The 23,217-nt window shown below is 38.1% G+C and overlaps 1 protein-coding gene across 2 annotated transcripts in view; it reads right to left on the reverse strand.

Annotated features, from left to right (window-relative positions):
• tenm1 (teneurin transmembrane protein 1) overlaps positions 1 to 23,217 on the reverse strand; it is a 277,797-nt gene that overhangs the window by 179,688 nt on the left and 74,892 nt on the right. For both annotated transcript variants that reach the window (XM_087799099.1, XM_087799098.1), the window contains one exon: positions 6,642 to 6,879. In XM_087799099.1, coding sequence (XP_087655225.1) covers positions 6,642 to 6,879 — 238 coding nt within the window. The remainder of the gene's footprint in view (positions 1 to 6,641; positions 6,880 to 23,217) is intronic.

Consider the following 23,217-nt stretch of genomic DNA (forward strand, 5'->3'; position numbering starts at 1 on the left):
TATGTTGACCTCATGTAGCCCACATCAATATAGTTAAAAGGCCATATGTTCCTCTTGGGCCCCACTTTTTCCAGGTCTGTTCTAAACTACTTGGCAGCTCCAAAAATTGTCCAATAAAGTTTCCATCCCTAATTACTGCTTTAATAATAGTCTCCATCTAACTAAGCTATTTTTTATTTATTTTATGTGATTTATGACAAATTAATGCAAATTCTGGCCATGTTTTCAATACCTTTTAAGGATCCGGTGAACCCTGTTCTAAACATACTACATATTTTTTCTTGAGTGCATTTGTTTGTATCCAAATTATTTTTATCAACTTTACTTCATTTGTTCTCTCCTTTCTTGGTTCATAACAAAAGATGAGGCCAAGAACAAAGATCTGAATTATTTTCTTGTGAAGTCTGAAGGTCTGCTAGACTGATAGTCTACTCATGATTCTTATTAACAACTCAATCCTAATAGATGGAGTTCCATTCCCGAGAGTACATGAAACTGCCTTTTCATCACCAACCAACTAGGGCTGGGTATGAAACTTTCGTTCTTTTGTGGCACTGAGCAAAATACTTTAGTAGTACAACGTACTTTAACATGCTTCTTCTTTCAATGCCACATTTTAGCACCCATTCCTGATCAAAATGTGTGGATTGTTTTGAAGTTAAACTGATCAATAAAATATGATTGATTTGTGACTTGTTAATAAGTTCTTTTGAACTGGAATTTTTTTTCTCCATTTTATTTGTAAGAAAAAAGTTTGGAGTAGAAATCTACCAAAGCTGAACATTAAACCCCAATTTTTTACTGTGTGAAGTCATTTATTGAGAATTGATGTTATAAAACTGGTAGTTAAGAAGTAACGTTAAGTTACCCGTATTAAAGGGAAGGTATCGGTATCAGTACTGTTATTATTTTTTGAAAGCTGATATTATAAAATTGGTAGTTAAAAAGTATTGTTTATTAACCGGTATCAAAGTGAAGGTATCAGGATCAGTAACGTCATTGCACATTTTAAATCAACACCCAGCCCTACCTTTAACAAAAGAACTTTGCAACTTGCACTTCCAGTAAATTAGAATGGTATTCTCTAGAGAGTACATATGTCCATGCGTCTTGACTTCATAATTATACGTTTTGTTTTTTTGTTTTTTAATGTTACAACACCTTCGACACACATCGGAACTGCTGGCACTTTCCAACTCTCAACAGCGGCTTGAACACGTGATCGAGGCGTCACTTGTCGGTGGGTTTCAACTGACTCAATTACGAAGACTGCAGGCAACAACTAAAGAAAAGCCATTTCAGCTGCTTGTAGCCATGATCTAGTTATTGTGGTCATGACCCACAATTCTCTGCTATAGGTGAAGGGGGGGGAGGTGGAAATTGAGTCTTCAGTCTTCTTCAGTTTTAGCCTTTTTCTAATTTAACAGAAATAGAAATGTAATACATTGAGCATAAGTGCTTCACTATGAAGTGTTGGATTGTTGAAGGATCTTTGTGCTCGGGATATTGCGAGCGGGGGGGTCATACGTGACGCTATCAGACTAATGAGCGAGAAATGGAGCCACACTTGTGTTCACTTCCTTGCATCAATCAACTCTAGAGATCGTGTGGAATATAAAAAAAAGCTTCAGTCATCTTCCAGATCCAATGACCCAGCACACTACGCTTAAAAATCTTACACATCTTTTTATCCACGCACAGTTTCATAGAGTTTAAGGAATGCTGGAAGTAGATTAATCACGATGATGCATCAGGCGAGTGTGATTCCTGACTGGGCCTTTGCTGCACGGACGTTTTGCATTCATCAAGCTGCACTCACATTACGCTTCCTGAAAAGATAATTGAAACGTTTTTTTTTTTGTGTGTTCCTGTCGAAACAACCTCTCTGCTGGAAAACATTTTCTTCAGCTGCACCAGCTAGATCCATATTTGCATTGTCGATTATCCAAAGAGTGACAAGCATGCACATTCTGCTAATCACCTGTCCCCAAAGTCACTTTTACTTAACTCCAGTCCCAGATTGTGGTATTGTGCTTCTGCATTTTTTAACTCATGCCCCAGGATTTTATCTATTTCTTTCCCCGGCTTGTTTTTTTTTTAGCATCTTCTTTTAAAAATACATGTTTGTTCCCGACTGAAAAGTGAAGTCTGTTCTAACTTCAAGCTGAATTCTGTGGTGGGGTTTGTTCCCTTTTTGCTGTTTTGACTTTGTATTTGCTATGAATGTTCATAGAAAACTGTTAGTAATGAAAAAGTTTGATATGCAACACGATTTAATGTATGCTCTTTCAGTAAGTATCTATATTGAAACAAAAGTATTTGGCTCAGAATCCCTTCTTCTTTTCTGTGTTTATGAATATATAAAAAAAATATTGAGTCCAACCCAAATGTTCCTTCTTCACTGTACTCTAAAGTTAGTCTAGCTAATGACTGGTCATGTTTTAGAGCTGGTTGGAAAAATGACGACATAGAAGACCCACTAAAGTTCCATTAACAGATATATATTTCTCACTGCAGCCCTCTCTGGACTGTTCTTCGATCTTCTCTCCTTTTCTTCCCCATCCCTCTCTCTCCACTCTTCTCCCTCCTGGTCACAGCGAGAGGCCAACTACACCGAGTCTGGTTCTGCTTCGAGGTTTCTGCCGGTTAAAGGGAATTTCTCCCCCTCAACTGCCGCATGTGTGGAATGAAATGAATGCATTGGGATGCTAAATACACAACGGACGCTTCTCACTGATGCACACATCGGAGGACAGGGTTCGAGGTCACACCGAGTGTTAATATTCACAATTAGTAATTAATCATCATTCACCCCCTGACACATCTTGTACTTTTCCGATTGCCGTCGAGCAAATGATTAATTTAAATTGCCACTGAATCTAATTTTATTCTTCCTCTCCTTTAAATGAGGTAAGATCTAATTATGGGCCTGATGCATAACTTATTAAAAGCTCTTCCTTTGGCGTGGCAGCCTGCCAATCTCATCCGTGTAATACCAGAATTCTGCTGCCACACTGAGTCACTCATTAAACATGCAAACATATTCTTTCTGCACCTTCCTGCTTCATCCCGAAAAAGCAGCCTCAGAAATGCAGATCGCCTAAATAATTCTCTGTTCAATTATTACTTATGCAGCAGGCAAATGCTTAATTCCGTTTGATGGGACACAAATCCAGCGGCTCATCTCCGAGCGTTTGGACGAAGAGGAAATCAGGTAGCACAACTGCTGTGGGAATAGCAATCTGTTCTCCACAAAAAAAGAAGGAAGACCCTTTTAAATTTAGATTTAAACGGTGGCCCCATCGCTAGCAGGAAGACGAGCAGCTCCGTAATAAAGCCCAAATGGTCGGCAGTGATGTTCCGCTTAATTCATTTGTTCCATATTCATCAGAATTTTTTGGAAAGTTTGCCAATTTCCTTTAATCTAATGAGGCTCATTTGTGAGATTAAAGGGAGGCTTTTAATCATGAGAGATGATGGGGGTGTAGAAGGTTTTTTCGCCTTCAAGACGCTTCGATCGAGCAGTGTTGGGAAGAGAGAGCGATTATTTTACAGTAAATACTCATCATCTCTGCAATTTGCGATTCTTTTCACTTGACCTGCGTTCGACGTTACAACCAACCGGTCAAAAGTTGAACCGGATCTCGTTAATGGCTGTTAAATTATCCTGAGATAAAATACGTTAGATAAGCATTTTCGGTTTTTCTCTTCCCCCGCCGTCTGATGTCGCCATCAGCGTTTAAACGGCGTCACACCATCCAATCATATCTGACCTATAGAGCAGGAAATGATTGAGATGAGACTCGGCTCAGGAGAAACTTGCGATGCACTTTTCTTTTAAGGGAGAAAATAGCTGTGAATGTACATTGTAAAAAAGTTTAGATGGGTAAAACTTTAACCAAAACTTAAGTAGAAGACAAGCAAATTGATGGTTATCAGGAAGTGTAAATGTTGCAACAAATGTGTTTGAGGTATACCTTGTGTAACTTCTGAGTCAAGGTGAATAACCTCCAGTGTTTTGCTTTTCACAAATATTTACCTTTTTTGTTTTATGTTTCTATTTATATTAATACACAGTGATAGACAAATGAGTATCAGGGAATCGATCCTGGACTCATTCAGTAGTGTCATGGTTGTTAAAAAAAAGTCTCATGCACATAAAGAACACGGACAACTTATCAAGTTTGTTTTCTAAGGTTTTCCTTTTTTCTATTTATATTAATACACAGTGATAGATAGATACATTTTTTTTAGTTATGACTCAACAATGAATGCGGAAATTAAGAAGAACCCCAGTGTCCATTGACTTTCTCTGCACCTCATCTCACATGCAAACGATGCGTTCAATGACAGCTTTGGTCTTTTTTAAAGTGTATTGTAATTTGCAAAATATGTGGAGAAAAACACGCTGTTATTGAAGGAACAAGTTTCCACTGTGGGTTTGATTAGTTTGCTGTTGTCTGCACTTACTTGTTGGTTTTCAAGGATTTTTTTTGTTGTCGTTTGTTATTAATTCAACGTGTTTTTGTTAGATTTAGTGTTGTTCTGTTTTTTGTTGTTGTTATTTAATAGGATTTTTGTAACCAATATTAGCCTTTCGTTATCTCAGGGTGTGCCCCCCCCCCAAAAAATGTGTTTGTGGCGTCCTTGACCATGAGATAGCACAAGAGTTCAAATTAATTTTTTCTCTATTTTCGTGTTTAACCTGCTTGGGAAAGAAACAAAATCAGCAAAAATCAGTTTCTGCATCAAAAATGATGCTCGGTGCACACCTACCAGCAATAGCATTAGACATAACGAAAAAAAACAATGAACAAATGAAGGTAGTACGACTGAGTTGCGTTAAATAACTTGTATATTTATAAACAAGATGATAAGGTACACGCACACAAATAAGGCATCCATGTATGTAACTTTGGTTTTCCCAAAGGGAAATGTATGAATAAAGATTTTGTTTTCTTAAAAAGAAAACCTGACCCATTTCATTCCTGGATTGTTAATAACCATAAAAGCTTTCTGAGGAACTCAAGGGTGAGATGCATCATGGGGGAATTGAAAAGTGACATGGCAGGAGATCAAAAACGACAAACAAGCACAACAAAAACTCTGAATTCACCGTACAAGGTTTTCAGTTCAATGTTTTATATTTAGAATAATAGCTACCAACAGAATGACAGAGAAGTGATTTTCCTCAAGCATTCTTAAAATCTCTACTTAAATAACCTAACATGTTGATTGACAGCCATAGTCTGTGGCACAATAGTTATTTACAAATATAAATTGCAATCATTTTTTATTTGACGTCCAGATGATGTCCGGATTTTGACACATACCACTGAAATACATGTTTTATCAAACGTTTATTGAGTGTGTCTTCAGCCTTACGACCATGATAACACATTAAGCTGCTTTAATTCACAACCTAGAGTTCATCCGGGGTTTCGTCATCTTTATGAACTGTTCACAAACTCACCTACAACACAATGTTTCTGTCTTTCTTTCAGTGTCAAGGTGCAATATTTATTTCCAGACTCTCTTCAATTACAGGCTAAACCACATCTTATCCCCTAAATCTTACATTGTTTTCAGGTACTTCTTATTGGATCCACTTTTTCATTTAGAAATGTTTAAAGCCCTTAGTTATAAGCTTCCTTAATAAAGTATTCTGATGTGCCTGGATGTGTCTTTAAAGTGGAATGAATAAGCAAATCATCTTGTTTTACTTATATACATTTGTTTCATTATTAGTTATTAGTATAAGTATACGATTATCTTAGCTAATGTGATAAAACTTTTTTGTTTGTATTAATATCAGTATTATTTATTTGTTTTTACTTTTATGTATGTCATTATTATAATTATTGTTGTTGTTATTGTTGTTTGTATTATTATGACTGATTATTATTATTATCATCATTATTATTATTTAGTTTTTCCTATTATATATTTCAGTATTACAACAATTGTTGTTGTTATTTTTATTGTGATGATTATGACAGTTATTATTATTATTTAGTTTTTACTTTTATATACTGTATGTCAGTGTTACGATTATTGTTGTTGGTATTGTTATAAGTATAATTCAGATTATTATAATAATTTAGTTTTTACTATAATATATGTCAGTATTATGATTATTGTTATCATAATTAGGTAGTAGTAGTAGTAGTGCTAGTTGTAGTGGTAGTTGTATTGGTATTAGTAGTATTGGTATTAGTAGTATGAGTATGAGTATGAGTATGAGTATGAGTATTAGCATTAGTATTAGTATTAGTATTATATTATATTCCATGGCATTTGTTCTTCTTTTAGTATTTGAAATATTCTTCATAGCAACAATTTCAATTTGGACAGCAGATTGATCTGGAACGACCATGTTTTAAAACAGGCAGCTTCTTCTGAACCACAGAGAGTGACGAACCTTCCAAAGCTTCTTAGCTTAAGGGTGGAAGCCCAGTACATAGCCAACATTTAATAATCTATTTCTCATTCATTTGGTAAATTATTAATTTGGCTAACAGAGAAGTGAAGGAACCAAATAAGAAGTTTATTTTTCAAACATTACTTCACGAGCCAAAACAAATGGACCAGATTAACCCCCTCGGTCTCGGGGGTCAAGTGAATTAGCTTCGCCGCCTCACCTGGTCTCCAAGGGAATGTTGCTGTTGAGCACCCAGCTGTTGTGAAGCTGCGCCTGGTCTGTGCCAGCGTCCGACCCTTGACCCCCCTGGTTGGTCTGGCAGCGCGACGGCATGGTCTTCCTCTGCAGGCTGACTTGCGTGTAGGGCGCCGGGCGGGCGCAGGTGCAGGCGTGCGGCGGCGGCGGCGGCGGGGGCAGCGGGCGGAATGTGAACTGACCACCTGGACTGTTGGGCAGCTCTGCTCGAGGAGAGAGGGAAGAAAAGGAAGGAGAGGAGAGGGAGACATAAACAAGGCTTATTAGCTGCACGGATCCATAAATTAGAAATAAAAGTGGCGTGATCGCTGACACTTTATTATTATTGCTTTGATTGAGGATCATAAATCAAGCTCCAGAACTTCCCCTGTCCGGTCGCGCCACTACCTGCTCTGACATTCTTCCAGCTTCCACTATAAATAGCTCGCCCTGCAACGCCGAGCTAACAGCTCGGGCTTAATCTGCACCCGCCAGCCCAAATTACCCATGTGATGTTTATTATGAGATATGTCGGTGTGACTCCCTCACACTGGTAACTTCTAGGTCTCCCAGGGAACCGCTCGCAATCCATCATTTATTATTCTCGTCTCCCTTATAATTCTTCCTCCCGTCGCTTCCCGCTGCCTTCGCTCGGTTTCCACTCCGTCTTTCCAAAAGTGAGTAATTACAGTTTTGCACAAATGAACCGCGTGCACCGCAGATGTTTGTTTAAATCGTCAGCGGCTCAGATTAAAGACGTTCGGCGTCTATTTCGGCGAGCGCGACAGCAGCTTGACGGTGCGATTGTGTTGCACTGTCCTGAGACGGTGCTTATCAGCATTTAGAAGGACAGTTCCTGCCATATGGTCACATCACGGCTCCATGAGCACGGCGGATACTCCGTCCCAAAAGAGCCACTCTGTTTGGCTTTATTGACAACAACTGTAACATTAGCCTCTGATCCTGCTCAGGCTCCACTGGACTATTGTACCCGACTGTCAGTGACGGAATACGTATGTCTGGAGAGCTCCCGGGACGGTTCGGAGAAGTGCATCCACAGCAAATATTCATGAAAATAGAGATGTAAATGTATGTGTGGGTCACTCTAGGAAACCTGTGCTTCTCTCGTGTCTGGGTCATTTTTTTGCGGTCAAAATAGTAACACAAAACAAGTTATTTCAGTGGTCAAAACTATTTTTTTCATGTTGATGGAAATATAAATCTACACTTTTTAGTAATTTAAACCAAGAACAATAATATTTTTCCATTGCCTGGAAAATTTTGACGTGGAATCACACCCCGAAAAAGTTTGGTGCCAAGTGTGGCCCTTTAACTGTAGTTATGTTGCCTTCATTAGGAAGAGAATAAAACCAATGACATACATGTATCTTTCAGATGTATAACTCAATCAATAAATTATTTAATTTAATTTAAAAAAAAAAGTTTTCTTTAAGTTGTCAATAGAAGTAAATTAAAAGTATTTTCGGATTTTTTACTCATGATTCACGGATGGTTTTTACTCTGGATGATCCGTATTAAAATTACTTGATTATTAATAAGCAACAACATTAAAATTCACTTATGTGGTTCTTAACAGCTGACAACACAGTACAAACACTAAATATTAAATTTAATACAATAAAATAAAAAAATTGCAGCAAATGACTAAAAATATAAATTAAAATAAAATAGAAATGACCAACATATGTATAGAATAAATTAAAAACCATATCAAATAAAATGAAAAGATAATAATAGCAATAAATTAAATTAAATTAAAGGTACATACAATTAAATTAAACTAATCACGTGACAAATTAATAATAAAATAATAATTATAAGCTGTTATTTATATATATTTCAAAGACACTGTTCCTTTAAGGGGAGAACAAAGGTCTAATATTATTTAAAATGATTTATCACCGTTTTATTACCCAGATAATGCACTGCAATGTAAAGAGGCTAACATGTTAATCTAAAGTAAATATTAGATTTGCATTTTACTGCCGTTTTATTTTGACTTCTCACACACCGTAACTATAACGGTTGGCCACAGTTGCCAAAGCTCTGCCATATCCATCATTGGGGCTCATCGAAACACAGCGAAGCATATCCAGATTTTATCGCTCCCAGTCGTGGGAGAATTCACATTTTCAAGATCTATACAGTTGTTTCCTTTGGCCGGAGCGAATAAACCCAGTCCGTAAATATATCCCGGTATCTCTCGGAGGCCATCTGTCCAACTGAAATTGCATTCAAGACCATTACAGCTGTGACACAAATGTTCGGGAAGATGTGATTGTCGTCAGCTTGTCATGTCTCCCAACCGAAAGCTTTTTTTTTTTTAATATGTTCAATACGAACGTCAAATCTTCGACACGGTAATATCCATGCGTGTGCGTTTCGCGATGGGACGGAATAATCTTGTCATTACTTCTGATGGATCATTGCTCATGTGACATGTTGTCGGGGCCGTAGACACCCTCACGTATATTGTTGCTCGTGGCCATCTGTTGTCTTGCATACTGATATTTTTTACTCAACACGTCGCCGTTGATTCATCTCTTAAAAAAAGTGCAAATGTTCCAAAGGGGAGTAAATAATACAGACTCAGCAGATTTGTGCTGCTTATCATGTTGTGCTAAATCTACACAAGAGCGTGTGGAATGTCAGGGATTTGTGTATTTGTGTCATCACCTGGAGGTTCTGTTTAGTCTCTGGATGTGGGAAATTGAGGTTATTTTCGTCAGAACCACCTCGGAGTATTAAAAATTACATGCTTAGGGAAAACCGACAGTTTTAGAGCGCGGCGGCTCTTGTTGTAATGCAGCGTTTCTTCTCCTCTTGTTTCATCCGACGAACACATACGCACATATTACTTTACACAGTAAATGCATAGACTTGCTTTAGATGAAGAATCTAAGGAGCACCTTTCGGCAAAGGCGCGTTTGAGGTGTTCATTCATCATCTTGTAAATGACTTTATTACAGTGTAATAGCTTTACCGGAGCACTGATGAAATATTTAAACATTCAGTGAGTAGATTTGTCTGCACATACATTTACATGTAACACTATTTTTCCACTCTGGCTTAAACCCATGACTCATGTTTGTGATGTGCAATTACTTAGAGATGTATTTTCAAAACCGCTCCAAAAATAAATTAAATAAAAAAAAAACAAGAAGTGCGATGAGACAGTACAAGAAGCTCAGATCAAATGAGAATACAATTTTAAAAATAACTACCATGACCCGAATAAATCCAGTGGCTTGTTGACTGACATAGATTTGAAACAGTAGGATTAGTGTTTCAACCACTGACCAGACAAGGGTTGGAAATTCAATTTCATCAGGGGATTTTTTGAGGGGCCATCAAGCAACAAATAAAAGGCGTGTAAAAGCTAAAGCTGGTTGAAAAAAAACAAAAAATTAAATGAAACAAGTTACAAAATAAATCGTAATAGATTGAGTTAAATATGCAAAACATTTTTTGTATTGTATTTTATAGCTTAGAAAAAATACTTTAACAAATAGTTTAGACTTTATATAGAGTTGAACTAGCGATGAATCACTTGAGTTTAAACTAAATAAATATGTTGTTTTCTATAGAATCTTAACCTAATCTAAAGTGTCACAACAATACAGTAAAAACCCATCACAGCACTTTAACGAGAAAAGTGATTTAAGTGAACCACGTTTTCAAATGAAACAACCCTTAACATGTTCCGTAACAGTTAGAATCGTTTTTTCTCACGTTTAAGTTGATATATTTTGATGATTCAATTGTATGCTGTGCTTCATGTTTCACACTTTTAAAATTGAGACCCTCAAAACCCTCCCGAACCCAGATGGTCCTCCGGAAAACCAAAATATGTCTCTTTATCTACATTTAATTGAAGTATTTTATTAAAATAGGTTCAGTTATTTTTTTGCAGAGGTATGTTGAACACAACAGTGAGTCTGTAGTTGTCTATACATGTGCTGTGGTAGCGATCTGTCCAGCCAAGAGAGTTGCCAACGATGGCTTTGGAAGCCTCGGAGCAGGGGACGTATTAACTTTATTTCACACGTGTTTACAACTCTGGACACGTCCCTGAACACAACGCGCACGCACTCAAGAGTCTGGGCACCTTTCTCTCAGGGCAGGTATGAACTTTTAAAGGAGTCGAGTGCGTTCTTGGATCGGACCAGATGTGCCGACCTTTGCTCCTTACGTGCATCAATGAGCATCAACAGCCGACGGGTCTTTCTTTGTCGGTCCGATGCTGCGCCTTCCTTGTCTTGCCCTAAAGTCTCTTTCGCCTGAACACATCACTGAAGCTCTTAAACACAACATGCATTTCCTTGATGAGAATGTTGAGAGCAAAGATCACACACTGGTGGCTCAGAAAAAGTATATATTGGAATAGATTCTCTATCATTTTTTAGAAGGAGACGTCAAGTCACCAAGCTAACAGGAACTTTCCATTGAGTGGTTTTGTTAAGTAACGGGTACCTTTGCCCCAGAGAAAGAAGAACAAGGTTTTGTTCTAATTCGCTCCTTAAGTCTATGCTTTTCGCTCTTCTACTTAGTTTATCTAGGTCATTCTTGCTGTGACGCTCTGGAAAACACACTCTTTTTATAGCATGCAACAACTGTTTTTTTCATCCATGGCTTCATATGGATTTAATTTGTTGTTTTTGGTAACATTTCTGTTCATGATCTTTTTTTTTTTGTGGCCAAAATGAGTAAAATAAGTTGAATAGGACATTTCTTCTCACAATTACTTCATTCCCAGGATTATATTGATGACATTATATACATTTTTGGCAAAAAAAAGAGAGGTCAAGAGGCTTTAACATTCCATTCCTGTTTAAAAAGTCCTTTTCATGAATGAAAAATAAATAGAGAAGCTAAGGGTGATACGCCTGGTTTCAGCTACAGAAGCAAAATAAGACACGTCTTCATTTAAACGACTTCCTTTTCACGCTATTACTTTTATTATCATTAACATCAATTCAAATTAGATCACTGCCCGACTCCAATTTCTCTGATCTAAAACTCGCAATCTTCCTTATAATTGTTCCTAAATGAAGAAAATTCAAATCCTATAAATGTGGGCAAAGGTGTATGATTAGAATTTCCCCCGACTAAAGTTTGCCGATAAGAGCTTTAATCAAAACGCTCTCTTTCTAATTAACTAGATCATTTCACATCTATTATATCATCTATTTTAGGTAATGTATTCATCAGTGATTGAAGTTCTTTACACTTATGAAGTCAAGATATCTGAAGGATCTGCTTCTCGTTTCTGACGATTTAATCGTTGAAACGAAACAAGGCTTAGGTTCCAGTTTCAGAGGTTTGTTATGAAGGGGAAAAAAAAACAAAAATTGAAACAAGTCAAGCTGTTTACACTTTCCTTTCAACGACAACAGTTTTGCCCTGTTTGCCTGCACAGCAAACCCAGTTACCAAACAGAAGCAAGTTAAACAAGAGGCGTTGAGGTGCCAAGAGGAATAATGATTATTTACAAGCACAGATGACTGCAGCGATGCACAATCACACTTGCACACAGTTGTTAAATGCTGGGTGTTTATTTTAACCCTGCTGTCTCCCACAGCACTGGAATTTAAAAGTTTGACGAAGTGAAAAATGGTCAGTTCATTTGAGGGCTGAGCTTAAGCTGGAGAGTTTACTATTATGGACCACACAAGGGCCTTCTATAGTATTTGTGAATTGCATGAGGTCAGGCGAATACAGAATGGATATTGGAGACATTTCTAGCATCTTGTCCATAATGTTCTGGCATGATTCCACTTTCGTTTTGTTACATCCATCCTAACTACACATTTTGTATTGTATTATATGTATTTTTTATTTTGAATTCCTTTTTTCTTGTTGTTTATATTTTTAGTTTCCCCTTCATTTTTATGATAATAATAATAATAATAATAATTGTATTAGGGTTTTTTTTTCTAGCAATTAATAATAAAAAGGTACAGGGTAAAAACAATATATATAACATTACAAATATAAAACCAGAATACTGGTGAACCCTCGTTTTATCTCTGAGTCAAGGTGATAGGCAACATCATGTTTGTCAAAAAGCGAAAACAAGTAAAGTAAGTCCTGAAAAAAAACATGAGTGACAGATAGGTGAGTCACATAACATATTCAGTGCACAGAAACACATTTTTAAGTCAAATGCAGGCTAGCCAGGGTCAAACTGTTAAATCCAACTTTTAATATATATTGTAGATCATTTATGAGATTAAAAACATAAAAAATGATTAAAAAAAAGACACTATCAAACATTTAAAGTACTATGATATCGGGATCTTCAACAATTCGGAAAATTCAACTTTAAAGTAATTTCATGCTCATGTTCTACTGCAGATACTTTCACGCACAAAAGTTGTAGGCATTTGACGATGCAATTTTTTTTTTAATTAAAAGAAAAACTTAATTTTCCTTTTAGGTGGCTCACATGGAAACCTTAAACACAACATGAACAGAAATAGAAATCTTTAACATGTAGGCTGTAGCCTAATTTAGTTCTTGCTTGAATGTTTATATAATCTAAATAAATCATGAAATGCAATCTTATTGAATGATCAAGTTTACATCCAAGTTATTGCTTTTTCATATATTAATTTTAACCAAAGCGATTTTATCACATCTCATGCTTTTCAACGACCCGCGGAAACCCTGAATATTATCTGAAAATATGTTGAAGTTCTGCGGAACAACTTGGGAAATCCAAAAACTTTTCCTCAAAACAGGTGCACGAGGTCTGTTTTGGCGAGTTTCGTGACAGCGGTGCACTAGTATGCGCGGCCAGGAGAGAATTTAATCTTGGTTATAGGTTGTCACTGGGGCTCAGGCTGCCAGATGGTTCTTCAGAAGGCTTAGCTAAGTCAGCTCTGGGTCTCCAATCCCCAAAGATCCACAAACTAACTCAATTGCTCTGCTCTCTCACCAACTAACGGATGGCAGAGAAACACTCTTCCATTTGCCTTCTCTAACTGAAAATCAAATCAAACACACACGGCTCTGCTAAATAGTGAACGGGGCTTTTGGGTGGGGGGGGGGGGGGGTGAATATTTGTTTGGAGTTCCAAAACATCAAATCAACTCGGCGGGTCGACAGAAGCTATTACAATTGGAGATGACATTTGTGACAATATGGATTATCCTCTGTCCTGAGGTCCCCGCAGGGACTTAGCCTCCTAGAAAAGACTGTTTTATGGGGATATTTCTCCGGAAACATCAGTTCTGGGTAACATAAAGCCTATACCAGAGAAATGGTATTTACAGCCAGCAGCAACTGGTCTGTGGGTGAGACATTAAAAATGCATTAGTCTAGGTAAGTCGAGGAAAATATGACATTATCTATTCATTGAATTTGGTTATTTCAACCAAGCTGTTCTGAGTAATAGACACACAACGCAGTTAAATTAAGTATATACTTCAATTTGTAGAATGTAAGAGTCAAAGGCTAAACCAGTTTTTCTAAAGTAATGAATACACAAAGTCCTCATCTTTTGAGTAATACATTTTAAAATGCCGCGGCCTTTGTTTATTTCTTTAAATCAACATCTTTGCCTTTTCACGTTAGATCAAGTTTAAAAAAAAAAAAGTCTATTCACCATCATGTAGACTCAAAAACCAAATACATTCATACTGCCAGACAAGTGTATTTAAAGCTTGTTTTTAGAGGACGCCGCTAGCCTAGCTGCTAGGACAACATCCTACACTGAAGTATTCTGGGTAAATATTGCGAGCTCTTGCAGTGTAGACAGTAGACTGGAATTGCATGCGATATATTTAGACTGTTGGCCTACACTGACAGAGAGCGTCCCACGACAAGATAAACAAACTGTGTAGTGTAACAGTGAAACGAACATATAATATATATACTTATTTAAGTTATTTCGTGTCAAGGAATCCATACAGTAGGGACGTTTCAGACGAGCTCCTCTACGCTTCACATATTCTCCGCTTCATCCATTGTTCCATCGCTTGTGTTTTCCTCTCGACTGACTGAATGTTTCAGTGGAACATAGTCCAGCGTTCGCAGATGTTTTGTTATATTTTATTTTGCATTAAAACAGGAGTTAAAGAGCAGGATTTATCCACATATTTGATTTGTTTGACGTCAGTCAAATGTCGGTGAACATATGTTTCCTGTCGACGTATTGAAACGTACATTTAATCGACGTTTTAGCTGATTTTCATGGAGAAACTATCAAAAACTTGCACCTCATAATTGAAAATCTTGATGTTTTTTGCTTATTATACGACACATGTTTCCAAACTGATGGTCATTTATGAGGCCAGTGGGATGGTTGGTTTGAATTAAAATAGATTCATGTTATTATTTTACTATTGTGACATATAAAGATTAATTTGAAATATTTTAACAGTTCTGTCAATGAAAATGTTGTTTTGTCCTTGATTTCTTAACGGTACTTCTGATAAATATAGTTCAGTTACAGCGTCTTCTTCTTTTTTGGTATTGAACTGACACACATAGATTTTTTTAAAGGGTCTTCGTAAGTGTCAATAACTGTAAAAATTAAATACTCCCAACCCTCAGTCTAACATGAGTGTGATTAGAAACTGAGTGAAGTTTGAAATTTGGGTGAACTATCACTTTAAGAAACAATATACAAGATTTGCTGCAAAACTTGAGTAGCTACACATCTTGAAATAATTCACCTGTATTAGAGCAAGAAAAATTCATGCAAAAAGTCACACAGGAATATTGTATTTCCAGCATGGATTTCCGAGTCAGACTGTCTTATCCATCCTTGTTTCTTACTTTCTTCTGACAGCGCATCACCAGATTGCGCATTCTTTTCTTTCAAAGTTGTGTTGCTCGTCGCACGAGCGTCAGCCGAGACAAGCCCGGGTATTGTGGAATGCTTTCTTCAACTGTCACAATTGTTAAAAATCGGGAACAAAATAAAAAATTGATCACAAATAGGCTGCATTAAAAATAACTTTGAAGTCGGATCAAATTGCTCCAGTTTCCTGATGTTCCTGCCAGATGTTTTTTGGCTGTTACTTGCCATGCTGTTTCGGGTACGGCAGCGACCGCATTAAACTTTGAACAGTCGTAAGCCGAAACAATGCTCAGCCAGTCATAAAATTATGAGCCGTAAAAATATTAAATCCTGGTATTTAACAAGAGAACGAGGCACAATTGTTTGCTCTTGCCCCTCTTTTTCATCTCTTTTGTTTCATTATTGAGCCAGCCCTCAAGAGCAGAGTTAATTTCACTTATTAAAGGCGAAGCATATAAAATCCATAGAGCCAGACCTCAACAATATCAAACCCCTGCAGTTTCACAATGGATGTGATCATCTGAGAAAACATTTGACACCATTATTGGACTCAAACCAGCTAAAAACCACAGCAGCCCCTCCCAACTCTAAAAATAAAAGCTTAATAATTTCCCTCAGGAAGGCTTTTCATCCATCTCGCTTCGTTAAATTGCCTCATATTAGATAAATAATTAGTCCTTTTTTAAAGCCCTGACAATTTAAACCTTTTTTTTTTTCGGTGTAAAGATATGAGACAACATTGTTACAACTGGCTACTACAGACCTGGAGGTGTGGCCTGAAGGCCAACTCTCCCTTGACTCCTTCTGATGTGGCCATCTTGAAGTGAGATTCAAATTATAAAACTGATTAAAAAAGCTGTCTAAAGGCGTTTAAAATAGATATTTCACTCTGACAAATGTCCCTTTACTTTTGCACATCACTGTACATGGGCTGACACACCTTTTTTTAATTATTGTATAGGTTATATATTGCATTAAGCTGCCGTTTTTTAATTAGTATTTATTTAATAGTATTTTTACTGGTATTCAGTGTGAGCTTCAAGGTCAGAATGTTCTTGCAAACCATTTCTTACTGTGTACATGACAATAAACACCTTGAATCATGTATAGACTTATTTAATAATTATCCATATTTTCTTCTTTTTTATTATTTTTAATTCACTAAAATAAACTCAATATGTGTTATTGTCTTCATAAGAGAGTCATACATGTTATCAGTAGGTTTTTGTTGTTATTTTTATTTTTCAATAATGTATGGACACAAAATTATGAAAATATATGCTTATTTATCATTATATAGTTTTATTTTCCACTTTGTATTGTAATTGCAAGGTTAGATCTTATTGTTTATATTGTCCTTCTTTCCCCTTCATATTACCAATTTTTTTTCCTTCTTGTTTTTAGTGGTAACCATCACAAGCCGAGATAAAACTTCATCATCGGACCTTCCAAGTTTTCTAAGATGCGTCTGAACTCCTGGCGAAGTCGCCATGACGGATGATAATGAAAGCGGGGATAACAAGGAATTATGCCTCTTAATGATCATTGCGACGATGATGACCGTGACGAGGATCTTGTTTCCGATAATGGCGTTGGCGTTGAAAATAAAAGATAATGATGATGGCGTCGGCGATAACGTCCACAACAATGATGATGAAAACAGCTGCGGCGGCGGCGACGGCGGGGGCACTGATAATGACGGCAGTCGCCTTTTCAGACAACGATTAGACCAGAAACAGCCTTTGATTCGCCGGAACAGACGTGTGGCGAAGACTGGCGTTAACCCTGCGCCACAAAATTCCACAATCATGTCCAATTAAAATGAGAATAAAAGCTTTAAACTCTGGTCGAACCAGGCATCGATGATTAGCAGCTAGTTATTATTCACATATTTTCAACGGCAGGATTGAGTATTTGTACACAAGCGTCTTCATGAAGGTGTGGATATATTTGCATATTTGCCCGTAATTGCTTGTTTGTATCTACATCTTCAAAAACAACTCTGAAGCAACTCCACAGTCATGTTTGGGCTGCAGGTGATTCTGAAAGCAGCATTTCCCTGGAGAGGACATGAAAACCTCTCGATACAGCTCCTCAGCTCGACAGAAAGCAGCTTAACATCACTCAAACACTTCACTGCAGGGACCCCCACGCTCGTTTTGCATCCTCAATCCCGGTGCCGAGCTATTTTGGTCGTGTTTAAAACTTGTAATGCTCATTTGAAAACAGAAACTACTCCGGTTGGACTTTTAACCAGGAGAGCCCCGGTCAATTACAACCGAGTCTCCGGGCGGTTTGTGCTTGGATCAAATTCGCTTTGCTGAGTTCACTGTTTCTTTTTTCGTGTTTAGCTAGCGCCCTTTGTAAAGTGAATGTGTTTCGATTGGAGGTTGTTAGCGTGCCCAGGGGCTCATCTAATGATTGTGAGGCCTTAAGCTCAGACTGTTCTATGATCAGACTTTACTCTAGGAGAACAGTACTGTAAGTTGGTGAAAGCATACATACCATATTTTATATATCCTGAGATCTTGTAGGAAAAACAAAACAATTTGAAATTAACGTAAATCAGACTGTGATGTATGTACGTCTTACTATGACACCTTAATAACATAAAAAATGTAAGTGTATTCTTGCGTAAGTACGGCTAGCAACACAAGTACTTTATATTTTATTGTATTATTTGTTTTATTGTTTGCATTTACTTGATTTAAAACTTGGACATTTGGGCAACTACAGGGTTCCTAAAGCAAGTTAAATTGAAGACTTTTTTTTTAAATCAAGTTACATTTTTTAGAAATTGAAAACAATAACACACCAATCATTGATTTGGGTTTTAAAAATGTCTAGCATCACACGTTGTATCTTGTGCGTGTTGCTTAGTACCACTTTTAGCCATTCGGAAAAAAGTTGGTTAGAAAATTCTCATAGAATTCAAACACCTTCCCATGCTGCCCACAGAAATTACTCTTTCTGAAATTGCTACCTAACCAATGTTAAAGTAGAATCAAAACGTGTTTCTATTCAAATTGTGCGACCTTTAAAGTAAAAACATAAATAAACATAATAAACATACAATGTCACTCATAATAGACAAAAATGTAAGTCCATTTTAATGTAAATGGACTGGAGCTCTGTTGTCTTCTTGTTAATCTTCGCCCAAGAAGCAACATTTAAATCATCCAAATATCTCAATAATGCTCGACTGTAATTTGTACTGAAGCCTCAGCATTAGGACATTTTCAATAAAATATGAAAACGTTTTAAGGATCCACAGAAACTCAGCACCATGTTTGGTGTAATAACCTGCAGCTAGTGATGTGCTGGTGAAGCTTCATGAAACAGTGTCATGTTGTTCAGAGGTCAGTAGGTGGCGCCATCAGTTTAAAAATGATGTGATCTTTCATTAAAACAGTTGTTAAAGTCAAAGTAACATAGGGCAGAGACCGCCATCTAGTGGACTAGAAAATAATGACACTGCTTCATGAAGCTTCATGACTTGGAGCTTGGAGACCACTGATGAATGTAAAAATAATGGGAAAATAATGTTTGCTTACTCTGACTGAACAAAGAACTAAGTAAAATTGTTATTCAGGTAAAAAAGTAAAACTTAATAAGAAACAAAAGGTAAAACTATAAAGTGGAGCTTCTTCAAAAAGAAATCCCAATTCTAAGATAGTTCTTCAACAACACATATAACATTCAAATGCAAGACGCCTTAACTGTTCCCTCAGTTCCCGACCTTACCACTTCTCTACTAGTTCCTATTGTAAAGAAGTTCCGCTGGCAGGACGAGGAAAAGGTTGTTTTGAGTGCAGGTCGACAGCAAAGGAACAACAGCTCGCTGAGCGCAGCAGTGTCCTGATCTCCCTGACCCTTCCCGTGCTGCAGGGTGTCCGGTCATTTCCACCTGCCACTGGACCTGCAGTCCAAGGTGCATGTTGGCGCATTCATCCATAAATCCACGCGTGAGGGCGGCGTTCCGGGGTGTCGCGTGAGTTATGGGCCTTGAAGGTAATTTGCATCATAAGAAAGTGGGCGTGGCCCCCGGCGCTAAAAGGACCAGGAGAAACGCCACAGCGGTCGTTAAAATGACGAGTGTGCGCCGATCATCTTTAATAAGCTTCACGATTCCTTTGGACGCCGGTTCGTCCCTCAACCCCCGAACAATCACAACAAGTACACACCGAGAAGTGATGAATTGTGCGTCGCGTACACGCATCCGTACGTTGGACTTGACGGGAAAACAACATGAAGAGAATCCTGGCAGGCTGGAAGGGAGAAGTATCAAAGCCACAGGAGTGCATCACCAGCAGCCTCTTTTTTTTTCTTTTTTTTTTCATCAGGAAAAGGGCGAGTGTGCGCAGCGTTGTAGCAGACCTGAGCTGCTGGTAATTAGAATGGGCTCTGAGGGGAGACGCGCAGTGGAATGAATGCAAATGAATTCACCGGCTCTGGCACCGGGCTACACAACCTCACTTTTCATATAGCATGTCTAACAGATATTGAGCTGCTGGCAACCGGCAAACCGAAGCTACACTGTAAACATTGAGTGACACGACGGTGGACGGGTGCGTGCCAAAAGCGCTTGTGCACACGCGTGCTCAAACAATAATAAAAAAATAGTGAATCGACAAGGCTTGAGAGGAGCCACACAACTCGGGAAACTACTAATCCCTGCAAATGCCAGAGAGCGGCATGTGAAGAACAGGAAAGTGCTGGGAGTAAGAGAACGTCCAGAGAGCGTCCCACAGCAGGATAAACAAACCTTCCTTAATTGGTGTCGATTCGGAACGGAGTGATGATTCATCATCCGGAGCTCCCCACAAGAGTATCGGAATCCCAATCATTTCTAATCCATATGACCTTGACGGAGGACCAGACTCTGACTGCCCGTCTGACAACTTCCTTACTAGGAATCACTTCCCTGATTGCCGCCTGTCAGCCGACGGGGAAAATACATCAAATCCACGCTCTTGTCTCTGGAGTCGCGATAAATCAGGGAACCCTTAAGTGTTCCCCTCCTCATGACGGTACACTAGAGACAATATTTCAATCCCGTTTCTGCGCCCGATCGATGATTCTCTCCACATCTCCCAGCGCCGCTGCGCCAGAGTCCACTGGTACGTGCTCAGCTCACCTCCGGATCCCCGGTGACTCACGAGAAGAAACTTTTATCGGGAAGTCGGCCGGTCTTTTTCAAGGAGAAGCAGGTCATCTGTGAAGAGGTCCTGCTCTTTACTGGCTGCTGCTGTAAATGATTCTGATTAACACATCTCCCTTCAAATCTTAACCAGGCATCAGGGGCCAACTAGAGGCTTATTATAGAGTAGATTATGCATGTAATGTCCCCACTGAGATTAAAGCACGGAAAGTCAAGCATTCATAGAGGTGGGAATATGCACCGTGCTCAAATACGGGGGAGCGTGGAAGAAAAGCGGAACGGATGGCGTTTTATGTTCCGATGAAATATACCCCTTTAACTAGCCATGAGTTCATTTTTCAAACAGGGGAACACATATACAGAGCATACCCCTGACAAGGACCCCGTTTCAAATAAAAACACACAAGTACAAGAACAACTGAACAATGTTCAGATTGACAAAGATGGTCCATTTAAAAAAATACATGTTTTATGTTTGCTCTTAAGTGTCCTTAAACTGCTCAGCTTGATTTCTGTTCACTCGTAGAAACCTGCCAAAGTAGTCCGTTTCTACCAATTCATATACATATTTTAACACGCCTACATGAAAGTTTATTTATTTATGGATTTAACTGTACTCTGTGATATATAAAGTTTTTCGTTTTGGTTTGCTAGCACTGAAAGGAGCCGGCCATGTAAGCAGCAGCGGTGATCGCCCATAAAAGTCAATGACAATAACATTTAAAAAAACAATTAAATACATATGCAATGCGTATGGTCAGTTTATATTTTGAATAATGTTTTCTGACTCATTATCTCATCCACTATATGATGTTTCATCATGATATTTGTCTAATTAAACAACAACTTTGTGCAGCAGTAAGAGTCTAGAAAAGAAGAATCAAGGTTGATATGGCGGATGATGAATGGATTACACAAAATACGTGAGAGAAGTTTCGTCGAGATTATTCATCGTTCAATCTGAAAAGATCCATTTTTTAAAATGAGAAATACTATAATTTGAACTTAAATCTCTTATATTAATAAATCATGGAGTTGTTTTGATGTCCGCTTTTGTTCGTGGTTGATAATGGAAAAGTTTTGAGATAACTTTAGACAGAGTTTTATGTTCTTATGACTACAAAATGTATTCATGAAAACATTTCAGAACGAAAAGAAAATGAATGAATGTAAAGAATAGGAAAGAAAAAGAAATGCTGTCTGTGTGTGTGTTCACCTTAAAGTCTTACAGAATAGACAAAAAGTCTTGAAAATATGTACTGATAGTCACTATCAAGGGTAAGAGGTTATTTTGGAAATCTAAGGCGTTTATTATTTTATTTATTAAAAAAATAATAAATTATTTGGTTTTCAAATGTATTATTTAGATCATATTTTCTTGTATATACAGTATGTATATAATTCCTATTTATCTCTATTTTCTTCCTTTTTAATTTCAGTTTCAGGTGGTTATAATTCTTTATCTTCACAATGTCATGCAGGAAACAAACAATCAGAGTCTGGGAACAGCAGTCAGAGGGACTGTAGAAAAAAAAAAGCTATAGAGAGATGCATCTTGGGCACTACCTGCAAAGTCAACTCTGTCAATGAGGTGAACGCGGCCTTGGGTCAATATTAACACAGTCCAATGACAGGTCGGCACTTGGCCTCTGATGAAACAGCACCTTGTCGTTCCCCTCCACTAACCGCGCCGATCGCAGCGCGCCAGCGCTCGTGGCGTTCTCCATCTGTTTCTTCTTTCTTTAAAATCACACACACCGAGAGGAGCTTAACAAATGTGGGAACAGATGCCCCACATCAGACTGCAGTTGCCCTCTGCTCCCTGTGCCTCCGGAGAGACGGAAGGAATAACGGCTAACTACGCAGGGACAACAGTTCTCCGCTGTTACCGGCGCTTCTTAATGTCCCGACGTGGCGTCGCAAACAATGGTCATGCGAATATTCTGCGGCTCATTTATCATATGCAGAGTCGGTGAGAGGACCAGATGACGCTCCCTACTTACAAGGAGGGTCTTTTCACAGCCAGTCAATTAGCACAGCACGATCCACAGAGACACGCCTTTTATAGAGATTCTCAAACGCCTACACAACACCGTGGACAACATTCAATATTAAGAATAATGGAGATACAATTGCAGCCGTGTGACATTCAAGTCAGACACCATCAGAAGATGAAGAATATTGATTCAAATCAGACTTGACACCAATGTTACTTCATATCTTTATTCATCTTCATTAATTTTACTGTATTACTTTCTCGTGACCACAAGAGAGCACGATCAATAGTTGTTATTGCATATAGCTCGAGACAATATGTCTCGCTCCTTACAGCTCAACCGGAGAGCAATGAAACTCGTGTTAAAGGGAGGCCATTTTTTCTTAGCTCTTCTGTGTTATATGCTGCAACACTCGGATCTCACGCACCCTAAATAAAGGACCTGGATGAGTTTTTGTGGCTCCATCTGTCTGCACTCTCGGTGTTCCAGTTGTTTAATTCAGGTTCATGCTGCCAGCAGTGATGACTTCAGGGACCTGCGCACGTTAGACGTGTCACTTGTAGTTTAGGAATCC

The sequence above is a fragment of the Callionymus lyra genome, chromosome 9 (assembly GCF_982586985.1).
Source record: "Callionymus lyra chromosome 9, fCalLyr1.hap1.1, whole genome shotgun sequence".
NCBI classification, from domain to species: domain Eukaryota; kingdom Metazoa; phylum Chordata; class Actinopteri; order Syngnathiformes; family Callionymidae; genus Callionymus; species Callionymus lyra.